Raw genomic sequence first — 13332 nt, 5'->3', positions numbered from 1 at the left:
TGGAACTGAACTCGGTTTTTCTGAAAGAGCAAAATGCATTCTTAACCACTGAGCCAGCTCCCTGGCCTGTTTCACTGAATCCCTCAGGCCTTACAAACAAAGAGTAAATAAATAAAAAATTAAAAGAGGGCTTAAGGTGCTTTGTATGAAGGCCAATAGTCACCAAGGGCTAGGATCCTGGTGGTTGGAGGATAACACTTTATTCCTACCATGATGGGTTGACTTGCTCTGCGGCAGACTGTACTACGTGCTCTTCCTGGGGTGGGAGTCTATACCACCGGAAGAGGTTCTGAGGGGGGAAGAAAAACATTAAAAATACACCAACCACAAAGATTCGATTCACCAAAGAGGAAATGTGACAACCGTGAACGTGGAAAATGACGAGGTCACACTGGTAACCCAGGGCAACGAGAAGGATGCTCTGCTCCTTAAAACATCAACTTAATGAGGCCACACTGGTAATCCAGGACATCAACTACAGCTTTTAAAACGCCAACTCAGCCGTGCTGAGTGATGCTGGAGAGCCAAAGGACAGCAGTGTTTCTGAAGGCAGCTGGGTAGCACGCTCTGGGTCACCATGGGGCCACTCACCTGGTGCTTTCACAGAGACTGTGTATTCATTCTCCAGGGTGCCTTCCACCCGGATGGAGGGAGAATCCTTAGGAGAGAACTCTGCTTCTGTTGACACCTTCTCGTCCAGCTTGCATCTCACAATGACATACACAGTGGTTTCTGCCTGGAGTGGGAGATAAGTTCTGGTCTCTCTCTCCCTCCTGTATCCCTTAGGGTGCTGGGTCCAAGGTTATCCCAGCACCTCAAGCCTCAGCCCGCTCTATAAGAGAGGATGGTCTGGTCTAGGGGTCTTGATAGACCAGTGCTGGGCAGAGAACCATAGGCTATCAGTCCAATGGAGGAACTTGTGGAAAACAGACTCAACATTTATAAACCTTTACAATAATTAGATGAAAATTTTGTCTATTCTTTATTTTCATAATTTTAAAATTTTTTTAATATTTTAAACCTAGGGACTACAAATATTTATTTCATTTTATAACATTTTAAAATTGTTCTTTATATACATATACATAATTTAAATGGTCTTACATACAATGGGGAAAATAATGCCCATGTAGATACCATATGCTATCAAGTACCAGAAATGGGTTACATCTTTTTGAGTCATTGGCCAAAGTGGTCTCACAGACCCCCTATCCCCCCCCCCCAAAAAAAAACATTGCAAGCTATTGTCAATGCTACTGTTACCTTCCACGACCTGACACTAAAACCCTATTCCTGAAGACAGCATACACTCATATCATCCAACATGGAGAGATCAAGCTGGTGCCCAGCCGGAAGCTGCACTCCTACTGACTAGCACTCAGTGATGGAAGGTGTGCCACTCACTACTGGAGGAGAAATGTAATCACCAATCAATCTCGCCCAGTTATGAACCCTGTGATCTGCAACATTCACATGACTACAAGACATACCAGTGTGGTAGTGGCATAAATGTTATAAGTGTAACCAACCACTTAAAAAAAGGGAGGGGGGGTTAATATGAAACTCCAAAATCCAAAATGCTCTGACCTGATACCACAAGTGGAAAGTTCTATATTTTGCATTTAGGTCAAAGACCAAATGCAAGGGAAGTAACTTGTTCTATAAAACTATTGTCAGGCTGTGTATAACGTGCATATAAAATATAAACACACTTTGTTTTATAACATATCCTGTTGTGCATTCAGAAATAATCTAACATCTCCCTAACCAAATTCAAAATCTGAGACACTTCAGGCCCTTAGCATTTTAGGTAAGAGACATTCAACTTGTCTCTTGTTTTACTCAACTTGGCAATGATCATTTTAGATAAGACCTGTAGGGCTGGGCCCTCCCCAAAACCAGAAAGGCAAGGAGAGATCTATGGCCAGAGCCACAGATCATCCTTAGTCATTCATTCCAGGACTGTTATGTAGTCGTCATAGCAACCCTTCACAAAGGGATGCCGAAGGCTGTTCCAAGTGTGGACTTTGTGACGTGAGAGGGCTGTGGCCCAGGCTGCTGATGCGGCCGCTAAAACCATTCTCATGACCTGTGGCTGTCATCCTTCCTGCCAAACTCCTGGTCCTGCATCTCATCCGAGAAACATGAGGAGCCCAAAAGAATGCATGCCAGTTCTGCAGGCAGTCAGGACCCACCCCCAGGCCAGACACCCTAGGCTCACAGACTTAGTGTAGGCAACTGGGATGATCCTAAGTGAGAGGGCAGCAGAGAGGGAACAGGAAGACAGGAGCAGAGTGGGATGAAGCATGCATGGGTGCTAAACACCCTTCCCACTGCACCTGGCAGTCTGACCGCACACCGGTGGGAAGATACGGCACTGGGAGAGGAGCCAGAAATATCCACATCAGCCCAGCCGTGACTGCAAAGAGGCTGGATTTAAAAACCAGGAAGTAGCCAGGTGTGGTGGTACACACCTGTGACCCCAGCTGTGGGGAGGATGAGAAAAGAAGTTCACGAGTTCAAGGCCAACCTGGGCTATGTAGAAAGACAGTCTCAAAACCTCAAAAATGAAAATAAAAACTGAAGATCAGAGAATGGTGGGGACCAGGCTACAGCAGGCATGTCCCATGGGAAAACAAACACAAAACCAGAAAGCCTGAGCCTAATATCGCAGATTCTGACTCACGAGACACCAAGAAACACCAACTTCTTTTCTCTTTAGAAACACCAACTTTTATGCCTAATTTTAAAATCACTCTGAAGTCCAGATCAATCATGTCTAAGAGTCGAATGCAACCTGAAATACAACCGACAACTCCTATGCTGGGAGCCTGTGCCCAGCATCTTGTGGTCTCAACTGCAAAGGAGAAAGTCAGAATCTCCCACTCCCACTTCTCATTTCCAATGTTCTCATGCCCTGAGGTTCCGGGAAGTCACAGTGGCAAGCTTAGCAAAGGGCTTATATCCATGGAGAAAGCATTCTGGTGCTCTAACCTATCCAAAATGCCTCCCGTTTTAAATCAGAGAAGGAAGGACTGTGAAATATTACGGTAAGATGACTATCCTGAAGTCTCACACAACAGCTCCCTTGTGACCGACTATATGACAACCATAAAATGCTAGCCACACATGGCTTGGGTATTTAGGCAATCTTTCAGCAAGCAATATTGGCCAGCAAGTTTCCTCTATCAAACCTTAACGCCCTCCCTGAGGCCAGGGTGGTGACCAGTAAATGAAGAAGCAGGCTCCCACAATGTGTCACCTTCTCCTTCCCAGGCTAGGCCAGCTGGAAGATCTCTCTCTAACTCTGTGGCCTGCTGGTATTCTGTCTGCCCTATGTTACATACTCATGAAACAGAGTGACACATACACTTCCAGGTTCGATTCTCTGACTTAAAGGAGCTACTCGTGTCCGAGGTGATGGGAGTCCCGAGGGAAGGTGGTGGTTCTAATAAGATGTATCCTGATGCCCTTGCACCCTTTACTGAAACAAAGGCATCTACTAGGAAAGTCGATGCCCTGATGGAGATGTACCAGGTCCCCAGGATGCCTACCCCACAGCGAATGCGGTCCGGCTGTACCACCATCAGGTTCCCAGGCGATATCTCCGGAGGCAGGTTTGTCTGCTTTGAGAAAGGAAGCTCTCTCTCGTCCTCAGGCTCCGTGTCGGTTACTGAGTCACAGCCAGAATCTATGGGACACAGGAGATGACTGAATAAGAGCAGAAAAAAGAAGAACTAGTAGACATGCTTCACCTCCCCAAAGCCCCACACGTCACCGTGCAGGAAGCGACTACACAGATGCAAGCTGAAGGCACCGAATCGCTAAAGTCACAAAAGAGGACCCAATAGGGGGAAAAAGCCAACCACTTTGCAGGCCATTGAGTGACAGAAAAAAAGCAATGTTGTGGGGTTTCTGGAAACTTCACCTCACTGAAGGGTGGCAAGAAAAAAAATGGAGTCGGGAAGGGATCAGAGTAAGAAACTCTGCAGACAGCCACAGGAACTAGGGTCACATCTACCCAATGTTTCTCTGCCAGCAGCAGTAAGAAGCAATCACTTACAACATGCCTAAGGTCAGAACCCCTGGGTTCCAGGTTAGTACCATGGCCACACATGAGCTAGAAAAGCCAGGACGGAGACAGGGATGAGTCTTTAACTGCCAACTTGCCACTCCATAGAAGCACCTGAGAAGTTAGCTTTGACTGGAATTATCCAGATCAGATTGGTCTATGGACAGATCTGACAGTGGCTGTCTTGATTTCTAATTGATGTAGGAAGATCCAGCCCACTGTGTCGGCACCATCTCCTAAGCAGAGAGTCCTGATTTTTGCAGAAGAGGAGAAAGCCAGAGGAGAGGAGGCAGGAAGGCTGAGTCCAGGTTTCTCTCTGCTCTTGACTGTGGCTGCAATGCTATGCAATGTGTCAGACCACTTGAGCTCCTACCTTGGCTTCCCCTTCAGTGATGGCAACTAGAAATCGTAAGCCAGATAATCTCTTCTTCTCTAATCTGCTTTCGGTCTGGGTGTTTAATCACAGCACCAGAAATGAAACTTAAGACCCAGGCTCTGAGCAGGCAGGCAGGGGTGTGAAGATGAAGATGAAGAGGGTGTCAAAGATGGTGAGACCACGGTGAGAACCTGTAAGATCTCTCCAGCAGGGCTCTTAATAAGCATCGACTGATCAACAGGCCTCCTGGTGAAGTGAGGCCCAAGATCATGTATATACAGATGACAAATCCACACATGAAAAGATCCACACCTATGCTATCAGAAAAAAAAATGCTAATCAAAGCAACAAGGTATACCACGGCACAGCTATTAGAATAGTCAAGATCCAGAACAGAGATGACACCAAATGTCTTCAAGGACATACAACACCAGGCACCCTTTGCTAGAAATGGAACACAGAAGAGCCCCTTTGGAAGGCGCTTTGGCAATGTCTTACAAGATCAAATACACTTTACCACTCAATCCTACAACCATACTCGTTTGGTGTTTTCCCAAAGCTGTTGAAAATGTAGGTACACAGAAGAACCTGCGCACAGATGTTTACAGCAGCTTTCTCCATAGCTGCCAATAGTCGAAAGCAGCAGACATCCTCTAGCAGCTGAACGGATTGACAAGTGGCAGCATAAGCAAGCGATCATGGAACGCAGCAGTAGACAGCACTGAGCTCATGGGAGAAACAAAAGGGGTCAGTTTTTGTCCACTGGACACCAGCTAGGCACATCTAGGGAGAGGAAATCTCAATTGAGAAACTGCCTCCACCAAATGGGCTCGTAGGCATGCTTGTGGGGGCATTTTCTTGATTCATGAATTGATGTGGGAAGGTCCAACCCACTGTGGGTGGGGCCACCCCAGGGCAACATGGTCCCAGGAGGTGTAGAAAAGCAAACTGAGCAAGCCACGGAGAGAACGCTGGTGAGCTTGGGTTTCTTATCCTTCTTCACTGTTCGCCTCCAGGTTTCTGCTTCTTCATGATGAACTGTGATGAACTGCAAGCTAAAATAAAGTCTTCCTCTCCAGGTTGCTTTGGTCGTGGTGTTTATTTCGGTAACAGTAAGTAAGGGAGGTTGCTGAGTGAAAGAAGGCATAGAGTGTGTCGTTCCACAGACACGCCACTCTGAAAAGGGCAAAACTATTGGGGGAAATACCTGGTACTAGGAGGGAGGGATAAACAGTCGAGCTGTACAGATTTGTTTGTCAGGGCAGTAGATGTATTTTGCATGATGCTATAAGGCGAATATATGCTATCATACATTTGCCCAAGTCCACAGCCTAGAGAACACCAAGAGAGAGCACGCTGTGGCATACATGACATTGATGGGTTTCTGTGCAGGCTCAGCTGTTGTAACCCAGGACCCGCTGTGGTGCTGGGTGTTGATAGTGTCAGAGGCTGGATGTGTACCGGGCCAGAGGTATAGGAAACTGTTGTACTTGCCACTTAATTGGTGTTGGCAACCTAGAGCTGCTCTTAAAATAGTGTTTTAAAAATTAAAATAGCCAAAAATTGTAAATCACCACAAAATAAAGGAAATGACTGGTAAAAAGATGACTCACGAGGTAGTCCTGCCAAAACAATGGGCTACTATGAAGCTTCCTTTTTTAAAAGATAGATTTATTTATTTATTTATTTATTTATTTATTTATTTATTTATTTAATGTATGTGTGTACACTGTAGCTGTACAGATAGTTGTGAGCCTTTATCTGGTTGTTGGGAATTGAATTTAGGACCTCTGCTCGCTCCGGTCGGCTCCACTCTCTCAGTCCCTGCTCACTCTGGCCCAAAGATTTATTTATTATTATAAATAAGTACACTATAGCTGTCTTCAGACGCACCAGAAGAGGGCATCAGATCTCATTACGGGTGGTTGTGAGTCACCATGTGGTTGCGGGGATTTGAACTCAGGACCTTTGGAAGAGCAGTCAGTGCTCTTACCCACTGGGCCATCTCGCCAGCCCACTATGAAACTTCCTAATTCACAAAACTCCAAGGTGAAATTAAGATGTACTACATGCAAATGCAAAATAAAGTGAAATTTAAAAATTAAAAGATGAAAATATGGATGGATGGATTACCATTGACTAGGGAAAAGATTTAAGAATTGAATCTGACATTTTAATAAACAAACAAAAGGAGATGGGAAGGAAAACAATAAAATGGAGTATATCCACGAGATGGAATTATGCAGTGATGAGAAGGAGTGAGGCGTGCATTCAGCTCATGCCAGGGATACATCTTGAAGACACCGTGTTAAGTGAAAGAAGTCAGACAGAAAAGGCCACACATCACAGGATCCCAAACCCCTATGTCCAGAATGGACAAACCTATGAAGGTAGAAGAAAGCAGGTTAGTTCTTGCTTCATCCTGAAGAGTTTGGGATGACTGCAAGAACGAAATGATGAAAATCTTAAGAACTTATTGAGATAATCACACAGATCATTGAATGTACCAAAGACCTATGAACTGAACTCTTTAAATGGGATAATACGGCATGTGAATTATTTCTCATAACACTGTTATCCAAAAACCCAATGGGAAATCACGAACTGTTTAAATTTTCAAAGTACTCGTAATGAGGCTGATCATGAGGCTGAGTGCCTATATGGAGAGGATGAAGAAATCTCTTTTAAAATGTCCCACGCTCAGTAAATGACACGGTAGAAATACAAGCCACTTCCCCACTTAAAAAAAAAAAAAAACAAAACATAATGTCACTCACTCTGACAAACCATCAGGAAATGCAAGAGAAAAACCTTTGCTGCTATTTCACTTTCCCAAACTAAATGACTTCATGTGTGACAGGTCCCTCAGTCAGTGGCAGGCCCAGAGCTAACAGAAGAGAAAAGAACACACACACACACACACACACACACACACACACACACACACACACACACTTCACATGTCATATGAGCCCCTGTTTAAAGAGTTTCAACGGTCTTTGGTACATTCAACGGTCTTTGGTACATTCAACGATCTGTGTGATTGTCTCAATAAATTCTTAAGATTTTCGTCACCCTGGAAAGAAATTCTATACCCTTCAGTTATTTCTCTGCAGTCATCCCAGACTCTTTAGGATGAAGCAAGAACTAACCCGCTTTCTTCTCCCTTTATAGGTTTGTCTGTCCTGGACATAAGTATTTGGAATCGTGTCATTTCACCTCCAGTCTTTGTATCAGGAAAAAAACAACAGAAAACAGTCTGAGAGAATATTAAAAGCATTCCCTTTTGGCTGGGTATGGTGGTGTACACCCTTAATCCCATAACTCAGGGAGGCAGAGACTAGAGTATCTATATGAGTTTGGGGCCAGCCAGGGCTATAGAGTGAGACCTGTCCTTAAAAACAAAAACAAGCAAACAAAAAGACCCACATTATGTTCGAATATTTTCGAGAGACACATTAAGAAAGAATATAAAATTTTGTGTTTCATACTACAGGTTTTCCATTTTACTAAATTCATCTTTGGAAGTCAGAAGAAAACCTATATGACATTTTCCTTCCTTCCTTCCTTCCTTCCTTCCTTCCTTCCTTCCTTCCTTCCTTCCTTCCTTCCTTTCTTCCTTCCTTCCATCCATGCATCCATCCCTGCTTGTAGTTTTACATTTTCCATTGTGAGAAAGCCCTGCTTTGATTCTGGAATCGGGTGATGAATCTCCTGACTCATTATCCTGCCACGAGGCCAGCGGGACCTAATGAAACTGACCCCTAAGGCCAGCCCTCCAACAGGCCCCTCAGTGATGATGCTTTAGGGAGCTACAGCCACCAGCAGTGTGGTTCGGCAAGTCAGACAGGAAGTCATTTACTCTATCAGGCTACTGCTGCTGGAGACTAACAAGCCATAGAGATCTCTGTATCTCGGGACACTACAGACAGAGAAGCTATGTCTCAGTGGGGTCACTTCAGAAGATTCAAAGCCAAAAAGCCAACTCGGCACTGTCACCACCTGAAACGACCCCATCCAGGGCAATGACCCCAAGCGTCCCTGCCTGATCGAGGTGGTCCCTCTTCCATCCCTACCGGAAGATGCTGCTGTTGCTGCTGCCTGAATCAGCGTCAAAGGTCCTGGTGAAAGCACCAGAAACCCAGCATCCACGACCAGCCTAGAGCAGTATTAAGACACCAGGAGACTCTCCGCTGTTTAAAATGTAGCAGAATCACTAGGCTTTCAGGAAGTCTATAGCACATTGGGAAGTGGGAAACTATATACGCTGTACAGCCAGTTTCCCCAAACCTTGTCTGCAGGAAACAATTGGCCCAAATTCTCGTATTCAACAAGAACAACCGAACAACACGATTCACCCTTTGCCTTACTTACTGCCAGGTCGCTCACGGCAAAACTGACTTGTTTCTTAAGCACTTCCACAGTCTTTATTGGGGAGTTCTGGGTGTTTTTGTTGTTTTGTTTTGCTTTATTAGCTGGATGTGTCTGACTGTAGTCCAAAATGGCTCCAAAGCCCCAACCAACCCTTGTACCTCAGCCTCCTGAGTGACAGGATTACAGGTGTGCAGCGTGTGTCTTAACCTCTTTTACCTTCCTGTCCAGGTCCCTGAGCTCAGCTTTTTCTCCTTTCCATGTTATGTTGAATTTCAGAGGCTATTTTAAATCCTCTGTGTGTGGGAATCACTGTAGCCCTCACCTACCTCCCTTCTGTGACTTTGTGTTTAAACTGTTCATTCAGATGAAAACGCCTTTAAAGCAGGACTGCAGCACACTGGGGAGCATGCTCACCAGGCTGTAACTGGGTCCGGCCACAGGATGTTGGTACTGTCTGGGTATGCAACTGCTCTGTGGCTAGATACTGCCATGCTCTGTGTTAAGGCAGACATAAGGGTTCTGTGCATATTGCGTGCAGTAGAGAAATCAGACGGGAGATCCAGGTCCTTCGATGCCACAAATCCCCCAACAGTCTCTGCAAAACAGCCTCTGTGCCACACTCACAAGGACCCTCCCTTCTCAACAAACCACACCGACTTTGACTAAGTGAATCTAATCTATGGAACGTTTATGGGTTTTTTTGTTTGTTTGTTTTTTTGTTTTTTTGGGTTTTTTTTGCTTTTAGAATTGAGACAGAATGAGAAGAACCGTATGTCTACACAGGTTTAGACAGTCCTTCCACACGCAAAATTCACAGTACTTCTTTCCTTCCTTTAAATGGGAGCCTACTTCTTACTGACTTCAGGGAGGACTATGAGTTTTTTCCGACATAGTCAGCATGGGTAGTCAGACCCATGACTGAACCACACTGAGTAGCTTCCCCTAGGCAAGAAGGCTGTGGACACATTCACTACCTTTCAGTGAGTGGCAAGGTGACTACTCATTGGTCACCCTCCCCACCATCCTGTGAGATGGGAACCAGCACCCTCTTTTCGTTTTAAAGATAAGCATTCCGTGCCTGGAAGGGAGGAAATAGCAGGGCTAAGGTGGAGCATTGAGCAGGGCCCAGCGGCTCTGTGCTTCCTTCCCTGTGGGCAGTAGAAGTCAGCGTCACGTGTCTTCCTCAGCTGGGCTGTGACTGTGCAGCTCATGAGACATGACTTGCACCTCCACTGTCTCAGAGGCCTGGTGGTGCTGTGGTGTTGTGGGCACTGCTGTTTGCAATTCTGTGACCTCCTGCCAGGGCCAAGGGCACATTCCACAGGCAGGGGTTAAGTCAAGAGGCAGTGTATACCAGCTGGACCAATCACTGTCCTTCGTGTGCACGTGGCCTCTGGCCACAGCTGTACTCTCTCTTTCTGGTTAAGCTTTCCCACACAGCACGGATGGCCTCTTTCATGAACCCCTGGCGTCTCTCAGTCTGTACACCAGAGCACAGGTCAAAGAATGGTACCTACTGATCTGGGAGGGCCTCTCTCAGACTACTTAAGCTGCATTCTAATATGATGGGATGCTACCCCTTGGGGAAGTATAAACAAATATCGCTCTCAAAACCAACTACAAATGCCACTGTTGTACATTTACGATATGGCCAGGACCACACAAAATATAATCTGTTTTATCACAGCTGGGAGGCGGGTGTGATCCTGCCCATTTCACAAATATAACTAAGTAAGTTATGCAAGTCACACAGTGAATGCTATATGGAAATATAACCTCAACTCCACACTTTAGACACTGACTTACACATTGATGACCCGAGTTCGATCCCCGGGACCCATGTGATGAAAGAAAAGAACTGAGTCCCACAAGTTATCTCTGCCCCCTGCACCCATATGTGCATTCACACACACACAGACACACGCAAATTATTAATGTAATAGAGAATTGCAAAAAAATATTCAGTTTCACATCTTTCAATTCTCCTATGTCAAGAAGAAAGCCTTAGGGGGGCTGGAGAGATGGCTCAGTGGTTAAGAGCACTGACTGCTCTTCCAAAGGTCCTGAGTTCAATTCCCGGCAACCACGTGGTGGCTCACAACCATCTGTAACGTGGTCTGATACCCTCTTCTGGTGTGTCTGAAGACAGCTACAGTGTACTCATAAACATTAAATAAATAAATAAATAAATAAATAAATAAATCTTAGAAGAAGAAGAAAGCAGCCTTGGGGCTGGAGCAATGGGTCATCAGGCAAGGCACTGGTTGATCTTCCAAAGGACCCGAGTCACTTCCCAGCACCCACATGACAGCTCACAATTGTTGTGACTTCAGTTCAGGGGGGGTGGAGGGGCTCAATGCCTTATTCCGGCTTCTTAAGGTACTGCATGCACATGATGCACAGACACATATTCAGGCAAAATTAAAATAATATAAATAAATAAAAGCTAAAGAAGAGCAAAGGGGGAAGCCACTTCTTTGTCCTGGACTCCTCTGACACGCTTAGCTCCCTCTGCACCATGAGGGGGCCAGTCCATAAGCTCACAGCCTTCCCTAGGCATCCAGATGAAGAGTTTAGTATGGATGTTTGGTTTTATTATCTTATTATTTTATGCACCTCTCTACATCAAAACACTAGTTTTTCTTTCATTTACAGTAGCAAGGTTTACTTTAAAAGAAGCCTACTTGGATTATAAATATGAATTGTCGTAAGAAATCATTAAGCACAATAAACACGTTCAGGGCAAGAATAGTTGGGAGGGTTCACATGACCTTGTGGATATAATCAATGTCCTTGATTTTTATGCTCAAAATTGATTTAAATGACAAGAACTATGATACGTATGTCTTGCCAGAATAATACACCCAAGACCACTGAATTGCAGATTTTAAAGGGTTCACTGGATGCTCTGTTTATTAAATCTCAATAAAATTGGTTTTTGAAAACATTAGGACTATGACATGAAAATAAGGCAAAAATCCCATCATTGAGTCACAGATTACTGAATGGTCAAGGGAAGCTGTATTATGCTATATTTCCCCCATTTGCTAACATTTATTACTTGGAGTTTTGCTCTGCCCTGGGAGCCAGGCTGGGTTCAAGTTCAAATCCTTCCTGCTCCAGCCTCCCAAGCACTAGGATAACATGCAGCACTGTGCCTGGCTATTTGTGAAAAGGTGAAATAAGATAAAGTCAAGATGTGAAGGCAGAAAGAAGGCTCAGAGCTGGAGAGATGGCTCGGTGGTTAAGGAAGAAGGCTCAGAGCTGGAGAGATGGCTCGGTGGTTAAGGAAGAAGGCTCAGAGCTGGAGAGATGGCTCGGTGGTTAAGGAAGAAGGCTCAGAGCTGGAGAGATGGCTCGGTGGTTAAGGAAGAAGGCTCAGAGCTGGAGAGATGGCTTGGTGGTTAAGGAAGAAGGCTCAGAGCTGGAGAGATGGCTCGGTGGTTAAGGAAGAAGGCTCAGAGCTGGAGAGATGGCTCGGTGGTTAAGGAAGAAGGCTCAGAGCTGGAGAGATGGCTCGGTGGTTAAGGAAGAAGGCTCAGAGCTGGAGAGATGGCTTGGTGGTTAAGGAAGAAGGCTCAGAGCTGGAGAGATGGCTTGGTGGTTAAGGAAGAAGGCTCAGAGCTGGAGAGATGGCTTGGTGGTTAAGGAAGAAGGCTCAGAGCTGGAGAGATGGCTCTGTGGTTGAGGAAGCTAGAGCTTATTAAATTATTCTAAGTTTTGGATGATGAGGAAAAAGAAAGTTACCAGAGAAGGAAGCTAAAATGATGACCTTCAGCAGAACTAGAGCTTTCTGTCGACCTAGTCAAAACAAGAACAAAGCAGAAAGGGGTTGGGGCCAAGCTGAACATGTGCCCCTGTCTGTGCACTGGAAGGGGGTGGGGGTGGGGCAGTTCCACAGCGTTCCACAATCTGACTTGCTACCCCATTTTCTAAGGCCATACCAGGTGTCCACTGAACCGGCATGTTCTGGCACTGACCTGGGTCCCATGGGAGAATACCAAGGGTGAGGCTTCCATTGTCTTGGCCTAAGGGAGCTTAGCTGAGTAGGAAGATATGGCTCTGTTTGAAACACGGTGAGACATTTTGCACAGCAAGACTGCAAATAGAGCTAAATGAGGTGAGTTTAATGTCCCTAACTGCTATGAGCTGTGTGGACACACTACAAATGGGACCAAAGTTTAAAGAAGCTTAAATAAAATGAAAGGGGCATTAGTGAACAGAGAGGTGTGCTTGGTTAGTGTAAGTCACAGAGTTTTGGGAGAGCGAGCTCAACCTTCCAAGAGAAGGAGCAGCATTTTTCAGTGATGTTAATGACATCATAACTCCTTTCATTTCCCCAGTGAACACTCACTGCTACCAATCGTCACTCAAAGCCTATGCAGGGGCCACCAAGACATGGACGGGTAAGAAAATGTGTGTCCTTGCTAGTGACAGGCCTACATATCTGAAGGCAGGAAGGACTGTGTGCCGACGTGAGATGTGACTGGAGGCACAAAGGTGTAGCGGG

At 45.4% G+C, this 13332-nt stretch overlaps 1 protein-coding gene across 1 annotated transcript in view; it reads right to left on the bottom strand.

Moving 5' to 3' along the window:
- The window catches only part of Pik3ap1 (phosphoinositide-3-kinase adaptor protein 1), a 121188-nt gene that overhangs the window by 58604 nt on the left and 49252 nt on the right, over window positions 1-13332 (bottom strand). Inside the window, exons 3-4 of the mRNA XM_021152078.3 lie at window positions 3555-3691; window positions 592-736 (exon numbers count right to left, since the gene is read on the bottom strand). Of these exons, the coding sequence (XP_021007737.1) occupies window positions 592-736; window positions 3555-3691 (282 nt within the window). The remainder of the gene's footprint in view (window positions 1-591; window positions 737-3554; window positions 3692-13332) is intronic.

Source organism: Mus caroli, unplaced genomic scaffold (genome assembly GCF_978045245.1).
Source record: "Mus caroli unplaced genomic scaffold, Mus_caroli_1 scaffold_20, whole genome shotgun sequence".
Taxonomy (NCBI): domain Eukaryota; kingdom Metazoa; phylum Chordata; class Mammalia; order Rodentia; family Muridae; genus Mus; species Mus caroli.
The sequence above is the reverse complement of the archived record's forward strand: the minus strand, read 5'-3'. Positions and strand labels throughout refer to the sequence as shown.